Genomic DNA, 22,952 nt, shown 5'->3' on the forward strand with positions numbered 1-22,952 from the left:
GGTACCAGGAATCGAACTCTCTACCTTGCACTTGCCAGGCAGGCACTGTGCCCCTGAGCTAAATCCCCAGCCCCTAGACTGGGTGACTTTAAAAAGTAGAAAATTACTGTTTACAAGTTTTAAAGGTCAGAGCTCCAAAATGAAGGTGTCACCCAGACCATGTTCCTCCAAGGGCTGAGGGGAGACTCCTTACTCCTCTTCCTTCTGCTGGCTTCTGCTATTTCTTGGCTTGTGGGAAATCAGCTCCACTTTCTGTCCTCACGTGTCACTTTCTCCTGTCTGTGTGTCATATCTTTGCCTGTTTGTTACAGGAACATCCATCACTGGATTTGGGATCCACGCTTAGCCAGGAGGATCTCATCTTGAGAATGTGACTACAATTATATCTACAAAAAATATATTCTAAATAAGGTCATATTCTTTGGTTCTCAGTGAACATATAAAGTATTTATTCATAGGTACCATGGATGTTTATAGTTTTGTGTTTAGTACTATATAACGTATGACTCTGGAACAATTTACTTAAGGTGTTTAGGCCTATTTTCATGATTATGATCATCATCATCATCATCGTCATTATTATTTTAAGACAAGGTCTTGCTACGTAGTTCAGGCTCGCCTTGAGCTCATTATATAATCCAGGCTTGCCTGGAACTCATGGCCACCCTGCTGCCTCTGCCTCCTGAGAGCTGGGATTATAGGTTTGCATCACCACTCCCAGCCACTGTCATTATTTTTAAGGTGAATATGTTGACCTAGGCACTCTTAAATCTAGCTGGAAAAACATATGGAGCCTTGTTTTATACTTGGGGTGTTTTGATAAGTAAAGGCAATTTGCTTGTACTGATTTATCTGTCTGTGAGCAGTCTTAATTTGGTTGATTTATTTTTTCTCCAGATGTTCTTTGTATACCTAGTCATCTGTCATTCAGCTCACATTATTGAAATTATGGTAGTTGAGTATTCTTACCACATACTGCTTTTTTTTATATTAGGGGAGTAAGGACAAAGGAATGACAGAAGGTGGTGTATGGCAGTTGGTTCTGAGTGGAGGATCAGTTTGAGTTTCATAGTTTAATTTATGCATTAGTTGGAAAGTCAGCAATTAGTTAGACTTAACTTGCCAAAATTAACAGGTATCTTAGTAAAGGTTAATATAGCTTAAAGTTATATGTAAAGGTTAACGTTAGAAATTGAATTGTCAGAAGTCACTAATCTTTCTTTAAAGTGAAAAGTTGATGATTCCTTACAAAATGTAGGACTCTTTGGGAGTAATATGAGTCTTTTATTTAATAAAAATTTATTACAGAGCTTTGCTGGAGTATGCTGATATTTTTCTTATAAACGCATTTGTTAAGTTCTAATTTACGTAGGAACACTCTCTTTCTCTCTCTCTCTCTCTCTCTCTCTCTCTCTCTCTCTCTCTCTCTCTCTCTCACATACCCATTTTTCCTAAAGTGAAACCCTGGTAATGGTAATTATAATGTTTGCTTAAAAGTGTTAGTAGTTTATATCTAGATTAAACCATAAAAGCTTGTCGCATTTGATGTGAAACATTTTGAATGTTACTTTGTGAGGAGTTGGTAATTAGACATTCCAGTGAGTTGTCCTGTAGGTTTTATGTTGCAACATTTAATATTTTTATCAGTAGGCTCAAATGTCAGCACCTCTTTTTCTTTCCACAGCAAGATGTGAGTGAGTTTACACACAAATTGCTAGATTGGTTAGAAGATGCCTTCCAAATGAAAGCTGAAGAGGAGACGTAAGTTACCATGAAGTTTAATAATGATGTTTTAGAATTCAGTAAGTAGCACTCAGGTTTTTCTTTTATGTGTTCAATGTCAACAGAGAAGTAGAAAGCCAGGATAGACTTACAGAAATCCCAGTATTATCTATATTATTGACAGGCTGTTTGGAATTTGTAGGGACAGATTCTGGATAGCTTTCACTCTCCACTGTTAGATCACAATGCACCTAGAAAGACTTAAAAAGTGACTCTTGAAAGGACTAATATATATTCGTTCTCTTAGTTACTGCAAATGCTTTGCATGAGGGTGAATGTGTTAGCGATCGAGCAGTTCAGAAGGAGTTTGTACTTCTGATGAAATACTTTCCAGTGGAAATACAAGGACAGGGATGTGGTTTTTCCTCCATGTTCCCTACTTCTTCTGTATTAGTTGGGCTTACTTATTAAAACCTTGGTTGTTTAAAGTATGTGGCTAGCTTTCTTAGAGGAGGGAATCAACATTTTCAGGGCAGTTCTTTTTCTCATCTCATGGAGCCATTCTCCTAATAACCGTTATGTTTTTGTTTTTTTTGAAACATTGGTAGAGTCTTCAGACTGCCACAAGGCTTTGACATGAATCTGCAGCACACAGTACTAAGCACCGAGAACACAGACTGAAACCTCAGGCCAAAGATTCACTTTATCTTTTTTCAGTTCTAAATTATGGCTAGCATCATTGTCCAATAAGGCTTTTTAACATGGTCTACAATGAAATGAAAGTTTAAGGTGTTCTAATCTTATAATATTGACAACTAAAAGATGCTTCCATACTTTGAAATGCACTCCTCCTCTGTTGCCAAAATCCAGGAAAAAAGAAGTTTCCAGATGACATCATAGCAGTTACATTTATCAACTGGATTATTTTGCCTATCCATATAAAGCAGATAAATAAGAAAATTCATGTCCCAGTCTCCTAATCTGTGTGGTCTGAGCTGTGTAAGCCTCTCATTTCCATACCTGCACAGAAGTGGAGTTCTACAACTGCAGCATATATTTTCTCTGTTACCTAGCTGTGTTTCCTTCAGTACTTCAAATGTTGAATTGCCTGTGACCTTAGTTTTATATTTCAAAAGGTTATCAGGTCACACGAGATTAACACTATCTCTTAACTTTGATATTTTGAAACTTAAGCAAAAATTTAACCTATTAACTGTCCAACTAAAATACTATTCTGAGAACTTAGTGCAGTTTCTACCCAAGTTCTTGTCAATCAGTATGAAAGAAATTTAGGATACTAGTAAACTGAAAAGAAATCATCTTATTTTTAATTTGACCAAGCTGCCAGTCATTGAAAACTAGTTAATTGCAGACTCTCATCTGTGAACTTAAACTAAGTTGGAGAAGTCTTTCAAGAGATTAATTTAGCACCATGTCCACATTATCTAAGGGCACAAAATTCCACACTTTGCAAACTGTCTCTGTCATAGAATGTGGCATTTGAGAGCTACTTTCTTGGTGTGTGTAGAAGGTTTTGACGTTGGCAGCTCTGGTCTGGAAGGCAGCTGTCTCTTCTCTTCTGTCCATTTGAACTCTTGAGTAGCACTCCCCATAAACTTCAGTTTGCTGTCGTCAGGGCTACACTAAATGGAAGCACTTGTCTTGAAGTTCTGCCCCCACAGTTAGTACAGCACGCTTCCAGGTATGTCAGGGAGGTTCAGGGAGATGTGCCCGGGGGCTCCCACCTCTGCCTCTCTGGTACTGCTTCTTGCCCTTTATTCTGGCTTCCATGAGTTATGATATGGAAATGTTTAATGTACAGTTAATTTTTTCTATTTATAGATCCAAAGAATTATAAGCATATTTATGTATTTTTAACATGCATTAGGGATGAAGAAAAGCCAAAGAACCCCATGGTAGAATTGTTCTATGGAAGATTCCTGGCTGTGGGAGTGCTTGAAGGTATAGTTACATGTTTTTTTATTCCAAGGAAAGAAATACTATTATACAATTATATAATAAATTATAATATAGAATTAATAGTACATGATTATATATTGTTATACCTTTATTTGGTAATGGCTTTGTTTTTTGAGTAGTTTTAATTTTTAATTTGACTTTCTGTGTCAGGGAATCCCTTTTGCATTGCTTCTACTAAACATTTACATAAAGACACAATTGACTAAATGGAAAGGAAGATAGAGAATGCATTGTCACTTGCTAATTGATACTTCATCTTTTGTTCTTTCCAGCGAGAGGACTTCTGTGATAATATCAGTTGTTGGAATGCAGGGATTAACAGGATATAGAGAGTTGACAGGATATTCTAAAACATTTCAGATTTTGAAGCATTTCACATGTTGGATTGTCAGATTAGAGATGTTCAGTAAAGTCTACAAAAATTCCAAAATCTGGAAAACTGCAAAATCAGAAATACTTTTCTTCCCAAGCATTTCACTTAAGGGCTGAAGCCAGTATTGTAATTGAATGCAAGCTAAGAAGTATGTATTAGGAGAATATTTGGTTACTTGGTGGATTGATTGATTGATGGATTGATTTTTTGGCATTGGGACTCAAAGTCAGAACCTCATGCTTGCCAGGCTGGTGCTGTGCCGCTGAGCTATATCCTCAGCTTGATTTATTTTTTTATATATTTTTTGAAAGCTGCAATTTAACATAGGATATTGCAGATTTCTCAGTTTTTGAGTGATCATAGAATTCTTTACGCACAGTATTAGTTTATACAAAAGTGTTGTGTACTCTTTTTTTAAAAACTCATGAAGGGTGATAGCACTATGCTAAGTATCTGTTTCTGAAAATTTGGGGCTTGGCAGTTTCTTATTTTTTTTTCTGACAGAGTAAGGAAACCAGACTCCTTGCTTGTATAACTTCATTTATAATAGTCCCAAATCATACACTTCTTTTTTCTAAGTCTGACAGAGTAAGGAAACCAGACTCCTTGCTTGTATAACTTCATTTATAATAGTCCCAAATCATACACTTTTTTTTTCTAAGTCATGAATTTTTGAAAAACAGTTTTTCTCAAATGACCTAGTACATCACCTTCTGGAAATTATTTTTTCAAATCTCCCTAAATATAAAATTTAGAAAATTTGCTTTTCCTTCCTGATCTTAAGTGATGGATTGAAGTTTTGTTTGTATTTGATAATTTGGGGTTCAGAAAAAGGCAGATACTCAGATTTCATCCTGGCCTCGACTGAAGAATTAGTACATTTTTATTTGCTTCCCATGCTAAATATTCATAATGTGAGGGAAATACTTTATATACTATATTACATTGGGCCATCTAGACTGTCATCCTGATTTTGTCTTAAGTAGAAGAAGCAGTCATTGGCCTAATCAGGTTGTGATTGGCACTGTTTCTAATATCCTACTTGAGCATTTCTACACATATGATACTGTTTATTAAAAATTTTTAAATTTTTACTACTACATGTTTGGAATACATAATGATTACTCTGAAAATTAAAAATGGTTGTTATTTAAATGCTTAATTTGTTAATCAGTGTTGAAGTCTTGGTGGTTCATATAATAAGTTGCTTGAGAACTGTTGTATAAAATAAGGGTTGTTTATTACATTTCTACTTGAACTATGTGTTTGTTGCAGTGAATAACTTACTTTAGAATACTTTCAAAGTAATCTTCCTAACACTTTCTTTTAGACCAGTGAATCTCCCTGGGGGTAGTTTTCAGTTTGTTTGCCAAGGTATCTGTACTGCAAGACATCTGCAGTATTTTGAGAACTTCTAGTTCATTGATGTCTGCATTTTGTTCCTCTCAGTCTTTTTTTGTAGTTTCTTTCTTGTTTATTTTTAATATCACTCTTATACCTAAAACTGTCCTTCCTCCATTCTCTTCTGACTGCATCTCTGATGTTTCAGACTTCATTAAGCTATTCATTCTTGGTGCCACCTAACTACCTGAATATTGTTGTGCAAAAATCACACAAATGGGTAACTACTATAATGGATCATGAATTTATAATGATAGTGGAGAAAGTGAAACTTTGGGAAAGGAGAGGTAGACCTGAACTTCACTAGTCCCACGCTTATAACCTTATCTGATATCATGTATGTTTTGTGTAGTGGCCTCTCTCCAATGTTCTATAATAGCTACTTTCATCTTTTCCTCCCTTTTCAAATCTAATGTGTCTCTTCATTTTCTGAGAAACATTTACCTCAGATATTGTGGATTCATTGTGAACAGTAAACAATATGAACAGTAAACAATAGTTTATTATCATCTCTTCAGCTCAGGACCACATGTGTCTTATTTACTGTCATATATATGCCATGTATATGTCAGGTTTAACATCGTGTCTTGCGTTTAGAAGCTGATTCTTGGAAGACTTAATACAGACATATATGTATGTGGTTACATACAAATAGGTATGTAATTATTAACGTATGGCTGGATGTGAATGTACATGTACAAAAGCTGTGGAACGTTGTGTTTGTTTTCAGGTTCAGGAAAGCAGTAGCTGATGAGCCATGTACAGGAACATTAATAAACTGTTCTTCTTCCTGTAGGTAAAAAATTTGAAAACACTGAAATGTTTGGTCAGTATCCACTGCAGGTCAATGGATTCAAAGATCTGCATGAGTGCCTAGAAGCTGCAATGATTGAAGGAGAAATTGAGTCTTTACATTCAGAGAATTCAGGAAAATCAGGCCAAGAAGTGAGTTTAGCATTTTTATTGTTCCCCTCCATACCCCAATCTTACAGTGGTGTAAAACACGATAAAAGTTTCTACTTATATAGATTCAGATAATTGAGAAAATACTCAGAAAAATGTTTGGATTTAATTGTGGTAATTTAGGCATATTTCAGAAACCTAGACAGTCATTGTGGTCTGTAAATTATGTTGAATTATCATTTAAACAATTTATCTCAATTTTTTTATAAATCTTCATTTTAGAAATTTAATCTTTTTATACTGTTTAGTCAAGGTCAAGGTGTTAGCCTGTATTACCTTCTTGCTCATGTTTCTTTCTCCACATACCCAGACAAACCTACCCCAAAAATATACTTTTTTGGGAATGCTAAGGATAGAACCCAGGGCCACTCATGTGCTAGACAGATGTTGTGTCACAGAACTCCATCTCGAGCCCTAAGAAAAAATACCTATTTTAAATAATATTTTAAGTATTTTAAATGTTTAAATAACATGACTATGGGAAATAGGTTTTCTTTCTACTTAATAGGTCATCAACTTCAATGATTGTCAGTAGACTGGCAGATCCCACTTGAAACCTCTTAAAGAAGAGTCTAGGTTAGGGATATGGTACGTAGATTTAGTAGATTAGTGGCTTTACAAATGATTCTGGTGTGGCCCTCTAACTCAGGGCATTTAAATTCAGCTGATTTATTTATTGGAAAATATCTCTAAAGTTTGGACAAGAAAGTAGATCATATGAAGTCTATTCTGTTTGCTGTTAAATAAAAGGGCAATAATTTAGAGCAGGAGAGCAGAGATGACATACTACCTTCTATTGGCAGGGTAGTTTTTAAGTGAAGGCACACTATAGTATGTTGTAAGTAATCTTCCTCACTATGCGTTGTTGATAAATAATTCTAGAATTCTTTGTGTATTCCTAGTTTTTAAACATTGATTATCTTACATAGAATCTGAATTTCATTATCTTTTCAACATATCTCATTTTTGTCCTCCATTCATTTAGAGGTTTTATACTTTTCATGCTCTGTGGTCCAATGTATATTTTCTACATGGTTTCTTAGGTCTCACTTAAGGAATACAATAGTTTATTATCATCTCTGAATTAGCAGGTTCTACATAATCTCAACAATAGCACATTTGATTATTTATGACTCATATTTCCAGTTGTCGCAATTTGCTTGACACAAGATTTTGTTAAAAATTGAGCCTGTTCTAATAGACTGTCACTGACTAGAGTTTAATATCTTGAAAGTTACTAATAACATTTATAGTTTTATTTCATTATGTGCTTCAGAGTATTTCATTTCTTCTTGAGACCAGTTGATTTCTTGAAAAACTGATGAATAACATTCTAGGCTATTTCTAATTAGTGTAATTTCTGTTAATAGCTTTTTTCCTTGCTGTTATTTACTTTAAAAAATTGTTGATTTTTACTTTGACACCAAAAAAAAAATCTCTTTTCCTGAAGTAGCTATAGTCATTTAAAAAGACTTTTATTGTTGAGAATGCTCAAGTTAAAACATTAAAAGTCCACAAGTCTAGTGGACTCTAGAAGTTTAAATTTGTGGAATGATACACGAAGTTGACAACTGGCTAAGTTAAAAATGATTATATGAAATGTAACTACCATCACATGTCACTTAATGAGGGAGATATCTTCTGATTAATGCACTGTTAGGCAATTTTGTCATTCTGTGAGTATCAAAGAATATATAGACCTACATTATGTAACTATAGATCATTCACTTGTTATGGTCATTTGCAGTCAAGTGACACGGCATGAGGTTTGTGTGGCTGCTACAGTTTCAGTATGGCATGTTGTTCTACAGTAAAGTTTTCTTTTATTGTAAATAGAAGAATAGTCTAATTTAAAAAAACTGTTCTGTAGTAGATAATACTCATTTATTATCTCATGAAACATTATGTACTGTACAGTTATATATGCTATTGTTTTTTATGAGTGGCTATACAGGTTTGTTTATACTAACATCATAAATATGTTACTTACACTAGCATGTTTACTAGGTGATAATTTTTCAGTTCTACTATGATCTTGTGGAACCATCCTCATACATACAGCCTATGATTTACTGAAACATGGCTGTATTGCATCCAACTATATTCACCAAATACTTTTTAAATTTCAAACGGTGTGAGTCAGATTCTCCAGGAAACTTGGAGATACTTTTTGATTGCCTATTGAAGGAGAAAAACATCAAATAATACTTCGCTTGTGTAAGTCTTCACTATTCAGAATGTGTTTGTACATTCTTTTACATAATTGCTATGCACATATAAATGTTTGTGTCTGTTCACTGTGCTCTGAGACTTGGAATTTTCTACTCAGCAACAGATCAGAAGCATCTTTCTATGTTGGTATACATCTTTACAACAATCATTAGAGTGCTATGAGTTTCATAAAACTTAAAATTAGATCTGAGGATCTAGCTTAGTGTTAGAACTTTTGCCAAAAATGTACCAGGCCCAGAGTTCAGTACCTAACTCTGCGATGAGGGCACAGTATTGATACCATATTTGATATGTGGTGATTTTATATGGGAAATTTATCTTTTAATGTGAAAAGGAAGATGAACGAAGCCAAATAAATGACTGGAGCTTATTTTTGGATTAGAATAGGAAGGTTTCACTTCTTGTGCCTAGTGCCTAGTTTAGAATTTTTTCCCCTGGCTTTTTTTTTTTTTTTTTTTCACATGTGTATAATCTGTGCAAAAGCATTTCAATATACTTTAAGAGAAAAAACAACTATCATACCTCATAAAAAACACTACATTTTTAAAATGTTTCTTTTATAGGGTACTAACAAATTCAGGAGGTTTTATGCTGAAATTCTTTATTCATTAACTGCATGATTTATTTCTTCTATTGATTCACTATATACAATAACAACAACAGTAATAAGGTGCTCCAAGATATGAAGAATTACCTCACTTTTACCTTTAATAACCTGTGTCATGAGCATAACATACCTGTTAGGTAAGAGAAGACTAAATACAATTTTTGTTGAATAGAAAGTTTTTTTAAAAAACAACTTCTCATTCACAAACCTCGAGTGGGAGCCAAGCTGAGCCCCGGACAGCTTTGGTGGCCTCAGTGTCCATGCCTCTGCACCCTCAGCTGAGCTGGGTTGAAGCCTGGACAGCTTTGGGAACCTTGTTGAGCTGCCCCCACCACTCCCCCACCAACGAGAGTGCCAGCCTGGGCCACGGTCAGCTTCAGGAGACTCACTGACCACGCCACCCTACACACACCTCCCAGGACCTGGGTTGAGCCTTGGACAGCTTCATAAACTGCACATGGGATCCTCACTGAGCCCTGGACAGCTTCTGTAGCCTTGGTGATCACACCTCCCCCACGGCAACCTTGTGGGGGCCAGGCTAAACCCTGGATAGCTTTGGGAATCTTGTAGAGTTGCCCCTGCCCCTCCCTCTCCTTCACCAGTGTGGGAGCTGGGCTGAGCCCTGGGCAGCTTGAGGGCCTCAGTGACCATGCTTCCACCCCTCCTCGACTGGTGTAGGTGCTGACATGGGCTCCATACAGCTTCTGGAGTATCAGCAACCACACCCTGCCCTATACAGCCAATGTTGAGCACCACAGAACTTCCAGTTCTTGCCCTGCCACTCCTATACCATTGCAGGAGTGAGGCTTAGTACCAGGGAACCTCTGGATCTTTGAAAATGACAAAATGAAGGAGCAGAATGTAATCTCAGACCTCCACCCCACCCAGAACAAGTCCAGGAGACATTGACACAGAAGAATTTAGAAGTCATACACCTGAAATTTCTGAAATGATAGCAACTGAAGTAAAGAAACAACTCCATCAGCCATAGAAAACATTACATCAGAAATAATGTCTCAGGTAAAAAAATGACAATAATCATGAAAGAATTGCTCAGCATATCTAAAGAAGATATAGATAGGAAAATAGAGCATAGAAAAATGATAGAAACCTTGAATGAACAAGCTGGGAAAGAATTAGAATGCATGAAACAGATTCAAACAGATATCCAGGAAAATTAAAAATTCCATCAAAAGCTAGCAAAACCACTTGGACAAAGCTGAAGAGAAATTTTCACACTTTGAGGACAGCATTGTAACTAGTGATCATAAAAGGAAGGATCTTTTAAAAATAACAAGGAACCAAGAAATAACAATTTACTAGCTGCAAGATGATGCAAAGAAAAACAATGTAAGATTAATAGATGTCAGCAAAACAGTAGGAGTCAACACAAATGACATAAAAAGACTACATGCAGAAGTAATAGCAGAAAATTTCCCAAGCATGGAAAAAGAATTGGACATAGAGTTAAGGCAAGCATAGAGATCTCCAATTAGCCATAACCAAAATAAATCTACACTCAGACACATAATAATCAAGATTGCATAAATTCAGCAAAAACAATATTAAAAGCTGTTAGATTAAAGAAATGGATCATCTATAAAGGAAAGCCAGTCAGAATCATGGCAGATTTCTCAACACAAACTATCAGGTCAAGAAGAGCTTGGAGTAAAGTATTTCAGGTCCTGAAAGAAAACAACTTCCAACCCAGATTGAGGTACCCTGCAAAACTATCCTTCAAATTTAATGGAGAAATAAAATATTTTCATGATGAAGAACAACTGAAGAAATTCATGAGCACCAAACCAACCCTACAGAGAGTACTAAAAGATATTCTAGACAGAGAAAAAAATGACCACAATTTCAAGAACAACAACAGAACAAAATCACCAGGCAGAGCAAGCAATTAAACAGGGGAAAAGGAAGAACCAGCAGCAGATTATACAATACGTTGTATAAAAGAAACACATTTAACTGAAAAGGAAATTCATAGACTGAAAATCAAAGGATGGAAAACAATTCTCCACGCAACAGGAACCCAGAAAAAAGCAGGTGTGCTATACTGTTTGCTGACAATGTGCAGTTCAAACCAAGAACAATAAAAAGAGAGAGATAAATAAGGTCATGACATACTTGTTAGGGGAAAACTACAAGACGAAGAGATAACAATCGTAAGTATGTATGTACTAAATACAGGAACACCCAACTATATAAGACAAATTTTAACAGACGTGAAAGATCAAATAAGCAGTAACACAATTGTAACGGGGGTCTTTAACATTCCATTGTCCCAAAGAGATAGATCAACTAGACAGAAAATCAGCAAAAAATAGCAGAACTAAACCAAACTTGTGAACAAATGGACTTAGTAGACCTTTACAGAGTGTTCTATCCAACAATATCAGAGTACACATTCTTCTCAGGTGCACATGGGATGTTGTCTAAAATGGACCATATACTATTCATAGAACATGCATAAGTAAATGCAAAGGAACTGAAATTATCCCATGCATGCTATCAAACCATAGGGCAGTGACATTGGAAATTAATGACAAAAGAAATCCCAGAAACTCCATAAACATGGAAATTAACACACTCCTGAACAACTAGTGGGTTACAGACAAAATTAAAGGAGAAATTAAACAATATTGACAGTCAAATGAAAATGGAGATGCAACTTTTAGGAATCTGTGGGACACAAAGCAGTCCTCAGGTTGAAATTGATAGCGGTGAATTTCCACATCAAGAGAACAGAATCAGCACAAATAAACAATCATATGCTGTACCTCAGGCTTCCAGAAAAAGAAGAGCAAGTCAAGCTCAAAGCCCAAAGAAGGCAGGAAATATAAAGATCAGGGCAGAAATTAATGCAGTTGAGATGAAGAAAACTATAAATGATTAATGAATGAAAGAATTAGTTCTTTGAAAGAGTAAAATTGATAAACCCCTAGCCAGCCTTATCAAAAAAAGGAAAAAATCCCCTCAAATTCATGCAGTAAGAAATCAAAATGTGGCATCATTATAGATCCTATAGAAATTCAGAATATCATTAATACCTACTTTGAAAATCTTTACTCCTGTCGGATGGAAAATGAAGAAATAGACAAATTCCTAGATATGTATGAATTACTAAAGTTGAATAAAGAAGATATAAAAATCCTGAGTAATCCAGTTTGAATTAATGAAATTGAAAACTTGATTAAAACCCTACCAACAAAGAAAAACCCAAGTCTTGACAGATTCACAGTTGAATTCTATAAGAAATTTAGAGCAGATTTAGCACCAATTATTCTCAAACTCGTCAATAAAACTGAAAGGGAAAGAATTCTCTCTAACTCATTCCTGGAAGGCAAGTATTACCCTCATGCCAAAACCAGAGAAAGATCGAACCAAAAAGGAGAACTGTAGGTTGATCTCCCTAGTGAATGTAGATGCATCTGTGGGGGTGCATGCCTGCAATCCTAGCACTTGGTGCAGCAGGTAGGATTATTATGAGTTCAAAACCAGCCTGGGCTACAAAGTGAGTTCAAGGCCAGCCTGACCTGCATAGCAAGACCCTGTCTCAAAAAGACAAAAAAAAGAGAGAGAAAATAAAATAAAATTTAAAAAATTAAGAAAAAATACTTGTCACGTTTGTTGTTTTGTACTGCTACAATTACTTTCCTAGTATTTCAGAGCTAGGTATCTATTTATGGTTTTTAAAATGAACTTAGGAAATGTCTGGTCATCTTATTTGTGCCCACTGGCTATGGAGAGAGAAAGTGAAATCCTTCCACTCTGACAGTAGGGAATGCCTGCTGTTGCTGATGGAGGAAATGTATTCATAACAGAGACATATTACATGATATTTAATGACTAGAAGACATCCTTTGATAAGGTATGGATGCTTTTGATGGTTTACAGAAGCAACATAAATTTGGTCATATCATTTCTTGTGGCCATTGGAGATAGAGTCCCATAAATTAACATATGTAACTATTTAATTTTAATTATGACATTTAAGTTATAAAAATTATTGAAATGTTCATGTACTTGTTTTAGTATCATAAAATGGAGCCTGGAATATTATCATGAAGGATCATTTTTGTCAGATATATGAAATAATTTAAAATTTTAACACCAACTTTAGATATGAATTAGAACTCAGCAATTCTTGCCAATGCCATGTGAGATTAAAATAAGTAAATGTACGTTTCTTACAAAATTTTAAAACTTGAGCTGTTTCAGATATTAGATCTTGCATAATTTTATCTCATGAAAGGTAATATCCTTATCAAACACATTTCTTAAGTCTTAACTTGGGGTAGGAAATAACCCATACTGAACTTGGGAAATCTCAGTTGAGCTAATTATTAGTATTTTTCAAGGGGGGAATAGTTTTACATAATGACTTACTTTCATTAGCTTTACAGAAAAAAGTAACAACTTTCAAGAGCCTGGTCAAATTAACCAGGTGTACATCATTCTTGCTTTTTCTAGATGTTCAAATTTAAGTTATTGTATCCTGAACTTACTGACAAATGTGTGGTGACGTTTTGTGGCTCTGAAAATTATCATACAAAGTAAAGTATATGCAGCCCTTTCTTTACAGTGGGATGGTGCATAGCTTGTGGAAACAAGGGCTTTAAGAACATTTGTTACATTATTTTATACTTTTGTATTTTTTGATACACAAGCTTTAAATTTTTTCTTTTCATAAATAACATTTATAAAACTTGAAACTGTTACATGAAAATAATGTTCTTCAAGTTTTGTTGAATTTCATGCTTCATTGAACAGGTACCACACTGGCTATGCAGACAGGAAATGATAACCACACTCACTCTTGTTTGACTCATTACAGCATAGCATTTAATTTTTTAAACACAAATTGGTATTTAAAATATGACTTTCACTAGTACAAACGTTACATTTCTTAGTGATAGTTTTTTTCTTAAGCTACTGTAAGTTCCAGTAGAAAAATTAAATTTGAAAGCAAGGAAAAGGCCATATTGTAGTTTTTATGGTGAAAACAAGGCTCATTTATGTTACAAAATATTTTTCTTGTGAATATTAGGTATTTCAAACTGATTTGCTACAGAATTTTGACAGTCCAGTTGACTATATAATGTATGAGTACCCCTCAGCTAATGTTGAAAAAGACAGACGACTTGTGCTACAAACTTTTGATTTTAATCAGTGACTATTTAAGTTAGAATTTTAATGAAAGAGTTATTGTTGCTGGGAGTGCTGGTGCATTCTTGGAATCCCAATACTAGGGAGGCTGGAGCAGGAGGATTTCTAGGCGTTTAAGGCCAGCCAGGGTAACATAGTGATACCCTATAAAAATGGAGTAATTGGAAAGGAAAACAGTTGTTAGGCTTTTTTCCTTTCCTGATTGTTATACCCACTCTTAGAATTTTCAAAAGGTGGGGAAATACTTTAGAAGAAAGTTGTGTTTTAAATAAATTGTGTGCTCAATTCTTTGTTGGGTTAGTTTGATATGATGTGTATAAAAGTGTCAGTGCCAGCATCCTATGCTTAAAATTACAATGGGAAAGACAAAATGTGATGTGGTTTTTTGCTGTTTTATTTTCTTTCAGCATTGGTTTACTGAACTACCACCTGTTTTAACATTTGAGTTGTCAAGATTTGAATTTAATCAGGCATTAGGAAGACCAGAAAAAATTCACAACAAATTAGAATTTCCTCAAGTTTTGTATCTGGACAGGTATGGTTTGTTATACAACATAGCTTTTAGAGATAAGCAAGTGAATAATTATTGGGCTTACAGAAGAATTTTGCTTTAAAAATTTTTCTTGATGTCTGCTTGTGCATGAGATAACTAATAGCACTTATGAAGAATAATGCAGTTCTTTTTATTTGAAAAGTAATTACTGGGAGTGATGTTAAAAGAGATTTTTATTAGAATTTTTAAGAACTACTATTTTATCTTTTCTATCTCATGTTGTACTGTAAATTTTCAAATGAGTTGATGTTTTTTAGGTAGGGGTTGGTCCTAACAGTGTTTCTAAAGCCAAGATACTTGTAAATATTTTTTTTTCTCCTGACAGGTATATGCACAGAAATAGAGAAATAACAAGAATTAAAAGGGAAGAGATCAAGAGACTTAAAGATTACCTCACAGTATTACAACAAAGACTAGAAAGGTATTTTAAATTTTATGACATATAACTATAGGAATTCACATATTTGGTGACTGTCTAGATTTTTTAAATTTTAAATTTGCTTTGAGTGATTTATAATTACAGGAATAATCAATCTGGGTTGATTGAGTTGAATAGTTTAGAGTTTTATTAGAATCTGCAAGTAATCTCTATTTGGCTATAGAAGGTTATTTTAGTGTTTAAAATTATCTCATTGTCAACAAGTAATGTCCAAGTTGCTAAAAATAAATAATGTCAGATAAATCTAGTATTGAGGGTTAGACTGTTACTCTTTACCTTTCTGGTAGAATAATGGTGCCTGAGTTTTTCTCCATAATAGGGGGGATCTAAGCTCAGATGACTGTCCACGCCTCTTAAGGGCTTATGACAGGACAAGATGGAGGGTAAGGGGAGATGCTGGGCCAAGGCTCTGAGTGCAGACAGAGTAAGTGCACCCTGTAGAGGGAGAGTGGTGGGAGCGTGTGTGAATATGGTCTCATTTTGCTTCCCATTAGTTCTCAAAGAAGCCAAAGATTTATTTATTCATTTATTTTAGTTTTAATTTACAAATTAATAGTCTACATTTTTAATACCAAAATAATATATCTAATGTAATAATTTTTTAATTCTTAAAAAAATAGCAGTGTTCATATTGAAAAGTGATGAAGGGTAAAATGTAGGAGGATAATAAAAGTCACCACCTTGATCATGAGACCAGATACCAGATTTAAATATAAAAACAGTCTCTGGAGATGGTATTGCCAGTTACTTTCTTTTTGTTGAATTACAATTTAGACTGGCACTTAAAATTATAACAGTATATACATATATTTAATCTTAATTAGATTTGGTTTCCTTCCTTTGGAGAACATTTATTTCTTGAGTATATATTCAATTTTACCTTCTTCATCTGAAAGCAGATGAATTTCATTGTTGAGGAGAGTTAGTTGTGTTTTGTTTGAATTACTTTAAAAAAATCTCACTTGTGCTGCATGTACAAATAAAATCATTTCTATACTTTCTGGTTAACAGATACTTAAGCTATGGTTCCGGTCCCAAACGGTTCCCATTGGTAGATGTTTTGCAGTATGCATTGGAATTTGCCTCAAGTAAACCTGTTTGCACTTCTCCTGTTGATGATATTGATGCTAGTTCCCAGCCTAGTGGGTCCATATCATCACAGACGTTACCAAGGTAAAAGCTTTCTTGATGGAAGAGGCAGTTCCATTACTTACATTACATGATAATAATGATTGATGCCTGGTAGGAAGTTTATAGAATGCATGGTGTGATTTAATTTAGTGAATTGTTAAAAGGAGTAGATTAGTTTAGAAGATTGTATGATTTTTTTTTTGAGCGTTTTTATTTTATTTCAGTAGACTTTATGGTTTTAAATAGAATTTTTCATAATATTTTTCTTTTCAGAATTATAGGTCAGATTGTCTTGATATGTTTCAGTTATGATCCATGAAAGTAATACTTGTAAGATTTGTGTTTATAATGCAGTCTGGTAAGCATTATTACCAAGGGATGGTCTTTATAATTTTAGCATACATTAGATTTGCTGGTTTTAGAAAATAGATATGGTTAACCTGTTTTTACTCTAATGCCACAATTTCATCCTTGTGATAATTTAGTTCCTATTTAGAAAGAGTCTTAAATAGGTTATTAGATAAACCCTGTATTTCTTTTTAAATATAATGCTGTGTATTTAGCACAGACTTCAGTGCTTCGGTTGGAAGGTTTAATAACAGATATCCCATGCTTTGGAAACACAGCACAGCAGAACAACAGGCAGCTCCTTCTTCAGAACTGCCCAGCACGTCGCCTGCTTCAGTTGCTGCCATTTTGTCGAGGTCTGTAATACACAAACCATTCACTCAGTCTCGGATACCTCCAGATTTGCCCATGCATCCCGCACCCAGGCACATAACAGAAGAAGAACTTTCTGTACTGGAAAGCTGTTTACATCGCTGGAGGACAGAAATAGAAAATGACACAAGAGGTAAAAAGCTTCTCGTCATGTAGCTCCCGTCACCGAAGATGGACATGCGTAATATTAAAATTGAGAAGGCTAAATCACTTTTGGGTTTTATATTTCAATATTAAATTTTTTTTCTAGGAAAGGTTTTATGCAAAATAAACTGGTCTGACTTCCCATTTTTAAGATCTTAATATCAGATTTACAAGGACCAAAGGAGTTTACCCAGCTTACTTACCTGATAAATGGCAGAGCAGATGGTCTGATTTTCTAGTTTAGTGTTCTAAATTTATATCAAACTGGTATTCACAGCTCTTCCATTGCGAAATTTCATACAGCATGACAGTTTGTACATACTGGTTTTGTACTTCATTTGAAGTTTACGCAGTTAAGAAATTCAAGTGACTAAAATTTTTCTTTAACCTTAAGAATTAGAAATACAAATTTTCCTTTTGAATCTGTTCTAACAAAGATTTTCCAGATACAATGTATGAACTTAGGCAGGTGTATAACGGGGTTTTACCTGCCTCCAGCAGAATAGGAAGAGTAAATCCAGTGTCCTCTGTGTGTGTTCTTTTTGTTGTTTCCCTCTATTCTTCCTTCAAAGAAATTTTTTTCTTCTGGACTTACCTCCTTCCTATTTTCTGTTATTAAAATGTCACGTTTTGCTTTTCATGAAATTATATTAATATTTTGAGGTAAATTTTAGTATGTTTACCTCAATATATAATATCCTACTATCATCACGATTTTATGCTAATTTTGTTGATCTCTAAAAAATAATAGAGGAATTGTTGTTTTCTCCCACAAGGTTGGATATAAACTAAACAACATTAGATTTTAGATGACCAACTTGACTCTTTACATACAGTAGGTGACTAGGTAACAGTCTTACTAGAGTAGATGATAGTGACTAAAAATTAGCCTTAATAGCTGGAAACATTTTCCTTAGTATTTTTATGCATAATGTGTTTGTTGTTTGTATTATTCTGTTCCCTTTTCTTTAATGGTAATGTGTATGAAACCTGGGGCTTTCTCAGTGAGCTACATACGTAGCCCTTTATTTTTTGAGACAGGGCCTCACTGAGTCACTTAAGTCGCTCAGGCTGTCAACCTGTCAGTTTGTTTCTTTGGTGATTGCAGTGGATTTTTCTTCACTTACTTACATGTGCAAGATGATCTGAGGAAGTCATTTAATTTCATGTTTAAGTTCTCTTATTAGGATGTAAGGGGGTTAACTTTAATTTTCACTGAAATTTTATGAATTAGTTTTCAAGGCTGAGATAAAGTACTTGACATTCGAAACTTTAAAGGAGAAAAGATTTATTTTGGTAGATGGTTTTAAAGGTTTCAGTCCATGGTTGCCTGGCTCCAGTGCAGGAATGACCAGGCAGAGGACTTGTGGCAGGAAGTTTTCAACCAGTTGCAGCCAGGAAAATAGAGGAGGGGGCTGAGGACAAGAATATACCTGTCCGGGCCGTGTCCCCAGGGACGCACCTCCTCCACCCAGGCCCCATCTCTTACCAGCACATTCAGCCGTGAGCTCATCAGTGGGTCAGTCATCTGATGAGTGAGGAGCCCTGTGACCTGCTCACCTTCCAAGATCCCCACCTCTGTATATGTGAGACTTTGGGGGAGCATTTTAAATCTAATAGTGGCACCTTCCTTTGTATATTTGAACAAAGTGCAATTTCATTGGCCCTGTACATTTTCTAGATGAATCATACTTGTTTTGGTGTTTAACTATGCATTTGTGTTCTGTATGTTTTTTTTCAGAAGAAATGTATCTCATTTCATCCAGACTACAGATAGTAAAGTTTTTATCTTACCAGTTTGAGAAATACATTTAATCATTAAATGACAGTTTATATCCTTAGATTTACAGGAAAGCATATCCAGAATCCATCGAACAATTGAGCTAATGTACTCTGACAAATCCATGATCCAAGTAAGTAAAATTTTGAGCTGTTTATTATTGTCAGAATTCTGTACATGTATTTTACCTTATTGTTATAATAATGTAACCAAATTTTTGTTACATGCTTTACTATAAAATTTATATAGATTTTAGTATAATAATAATATAAGCAATAAATTGTGAAAATAAACAGAAATTTTGTGATGTTTTATAACAATATTTCACTTTGTACCTATTGCTCATTCATTTCATAATTTTAGAATAAAATTCATAACAAATTTTCAGAACATCTTAATTAAATGTTTAATTATTTAAATAAATGATTGTTTAAAGATACAAGATGTAGAGAGAAACATTAAAGCTAAATTTCATTTTATCCTCTGGCATACATTATATAATCAATTTTTTCAGCCACCAGTAATAGTTATGATGATTTGAACAAATCATGTGTTCTGTATAAAACCATTCATAGTTTTTTACTTAAATAAATAGGTCAACAAATATATACACAGTAATATATTTTTAAAGTTTTGAAAAGCATCCCTTATTTACATATCTATCTGTTTTACGTATCTTTAGCTTATTTTATTTTCCTCTTTTTAAAAATAATTTGTAGTTTTAATGTTCTCAAAGTTCTAATCCCATCCAGTTTTATCCTATTGCACTCCCATGTTTTTCCTCAAAGAAGTGGTTTCATGGAAAGTGGTTTGTAGACTACATAACTGCAGTTTAATCCCCTTTCTTTCCTTTCTACGTTTAGGTTCCCTATCGTTTACATGCTGTGTTGGTTCATGAGGGCCAAGCGAATGCTGGACACTACTGGGCGTACATTTTTGATCATCATGAAAGCAGGTGGATGAAGTACAATGATATCGCTGTGACAAAGTCGTCATGGGAAGAGCTAGTGAGGGACTCCTTTGGTGGTTATAGAAATGCCAGTGCTTATTGTTTAATGTATATAAATGATAAGGCACAATTCTTAATACAAGGTAAGACCATGAAATGTATAGGGTGGAGTATATTTTTAAATAGGTAGTACTTTGATGTCACTCTCTTTTGCACCATGATTAGTTCAGTGTACTTCATTTAGAGGAGATGGGTGTGATTAGTAAGTGGTGCAGGGTTGTTGCAAATGAGAAAGCTAGAGTTGAAAAGTAATGTGATCATAACTGATAAACTATTATAGTTTATTAAGTGTAATTATTAAGTGTAAATCTGACCTTTTTCTTTATTAGAAACCTTTCTATGAAAATATCCATTTAACTTATATTTAAACTCCTTAGTCTAGCCTCTGTCTTTAACTAGTCATCAAAACTAGCTAAGCAATCAATTTACAGTTCAAATGATAAAGTTTGTATATGTTGCATATGTGAGTGTATAGTAGAGGTTGACTCACCCTTGGGTATTTTTTTTGCTTTTTTGGTACCCAGGGCCTTTGCAAAGAGCTACATCCCTGGTCCTTTCTTTTTTTTAAATTTCGAGACATCCTGTTAATTGCACAGTCAAGGCTAGAATTTGAGATTCTCCTGCCTCAGCCTCCCAGAGTGCTGGTATCATAGGCATAGGCCACTACACCTGGCTAAGTCATTCTTTTAACTAGTACTCATATAAAGCTTTTAAGATATCTTGCCACATTGATTAGTTTACATAATTATATATTTAAATTGTATATTTATCCTAATGACTATATTTAATTGCTTTTGATGATACAGTTTTAATTTTATTTCATGTTTAATAGTTACAAGTTTGTGGGTTACTTCTCACTACGTGAAGAGTTTTACTTCAGGAGTAACACATCTCTTCTTGTAGTGACAGAAGATCAATGTTTTGTTTTTCAGAAGATCAATGTTAAAGAAATAAAAATTTTGTTTTCATACCTTTATCTCAAGTGTTTCTCTTCAGATTATAAAAATCTTATAAGATTATCTGTAGTGGCTTTTCAGATATTTGTATCATTGTTTTTCTGAGTATTTGGTAGAGTTAAAAAATTTATTGGTGCTGTACAGCAATAATACATAGTTTATATGACTTGAATTCTATTTTGAGCTTTGGGTTTTTCTTTTAATTCCTAATTTTATACTAGTTTTTGAAATTTGATTTTCAGAGGAATTTAATAAGGAAACTGGGCAGGCCCTTGTTGGATTAGAAACATTACCACCGGATTTGAGAGATTTTGTTGAGGAAGACAACCAGCGATTTGAAAAAGAATTGGAAGAATGGGACACACAGCTTGCCCAGAAAGCTTTGCAAGAAAAGCTTTTAGCATCTCAGAAGTTGAGGGAGACTGAGTCTTCTGTGCCTGCAGGTTTGTCTATTTTTATTAAGTTGTACTTTGTATTTATTATGGTTAGTGCATTGTAAAAATAAGATATGTTCATTAAAGGAAACACCAGAAAGTTTTATCTTCAAGTGTGAAGAAGCCAGTAGAAATCATCTGGAATTATATCACTTAGCAATAAGAATTGGTAGCAACTTAGTTATCCCTTGGCTAGACACCAGTATATTCATATAGACCGTTTACAGGTCGATGTGAATCTCTGTTTCAGCATGCTATTCATCCTCTATCTGCCCTGCCTGCTTTGGGCTGTTCTCTTCCCAAAGAGCAAGAGAGGCTGTGAGGTCTGTGAGCAATCCAACCAATTCCTTAGCTGTATCCAGAGAGTAAACTCTAGTAATTTCAAATTTTATAAAAGTAATGGCTATTGGTATAGTCATGTGTATTTTATATAATAGTGAAATAGTGTAATTAATATAGGCTATTTTATTTTCATTTAAATAATTCTTACTTTAAAAGCAAAGTTTAAACAAAAAAGTATAGACTCAAAACAGAGATAAATCCAATAAAATATATTTTAAAATGCCATTCACAAACAGCTGGTGAAATCAATAAAATATTAAGAATAAGCACTGTATAAAAATGAAAATATGTTCTGAAAAAATTGAAAGTAGAATATTTTTATCTTTTTTAAAAGGTTAATTTCATCATTATAGAGTTGCAGATATATTTTAGACATCATATTTCATACTCTGAAAAAGTGTTATTTCTGTATAGTAGTTGGTAAAATGAGGATACGAATTAAACCTAGAGAATTTCCTCAAACTTATGTCTCTCTTTTTTTCTTTCATAACTTTGGGTGCACCTGTTGTTTTATAACTTCATTTTTGCAAGACCTGTGTTTTTACTTTTTAAGGAAGCATGTTTTTGTTTAATTTCATCTTCTTCAGATAGATTTCCATGCATTACTTGAGTTTTAGCATTATCATTTTGAATGTTAGGTGGGATCATTCTTTCAGTACAGAGCTTACCAGAACCACGTGGTGGTATTGTGCCTGACGCAAGCATGTTCTTATTTGTCCATATTCATAACTTTAATTCCTTTGGTATTTAAGCTATTTCCATTTCTTAGCAATTTCTTCTTTGGTTTTCAATACACACCCTTTGCAAACTGCCCCCTAGTACTTGCCTCCGGTGGAACTGCTGGGTTATTCTTTCTGTAATGTGTATGTACTCCATTCACATGTAATTGGCTCTTATTATTACCAGGAGGAGGAGTCTGGTTGCATAACTGGCCCAAATAGTAATATTATCTAAGCACTAAAACACAATGAAATCTTTATTTATTGAGCCC

General features: G+C 34.3%; 1 protein-coding gene across 6 annotated transcripts in view; it reads left to right on the forward strand.

Moving 5' to 3' along the window:
* Usp25 (ubiquitin specific peptidase 25) overlaps positions 1–22,952 on the forward strand; it is a gene marked incomplete at its 5' end in the record, with an annotated part of 142,840 nt that overhangs the window by 78,623 nt on the left and 41,265 nt on the right. For all 6 annotated transcript variants that reach the window (XM_005375571.2, XM_005375573.2, XM_005375575.2 and 3 more), the window contains 10 exon segments: positions 1,685–1,761; positions 3,611–3,684; positions 6,273–6,421; positions 14,861–14,988; positions 15,332–15,427; positions 16,457–16,618; positions 17,203–17,429; positions 19,283–19,353; positions 20,084–20,312; positions 21,428–21,628. In XM_005375571.2, coding sequence (XP_005375628.1) covers positions 1,685–1,761; positions 3,611–3,684; positions 6,273–6,421; positions 14,861–14,988; positions 15,332–15,427; positions 16,457–16,618; positions 17,203–17,429; positions 19,283–19,353; positions 20,084–20,312; positions 21,428–21,628 — 1,414 coding nt within the window.

This window comes from Chinchilla lanigera, unplaced genomic scaffold (genome assembly GCF_000276665.1).
Source record: "Chinchilla lanigera isolate Chin_1 unplaced genomic scaffold, ChiLan1.0 scaffold00006, whole genome shotgun sequence".
Classification (NCBI taxonomy): Eukaryota; Metazoa; Chordata; class Mammalia; order Rodentia; family Chinchillidae; genus Chinchilla; species Chinchilla lanigera.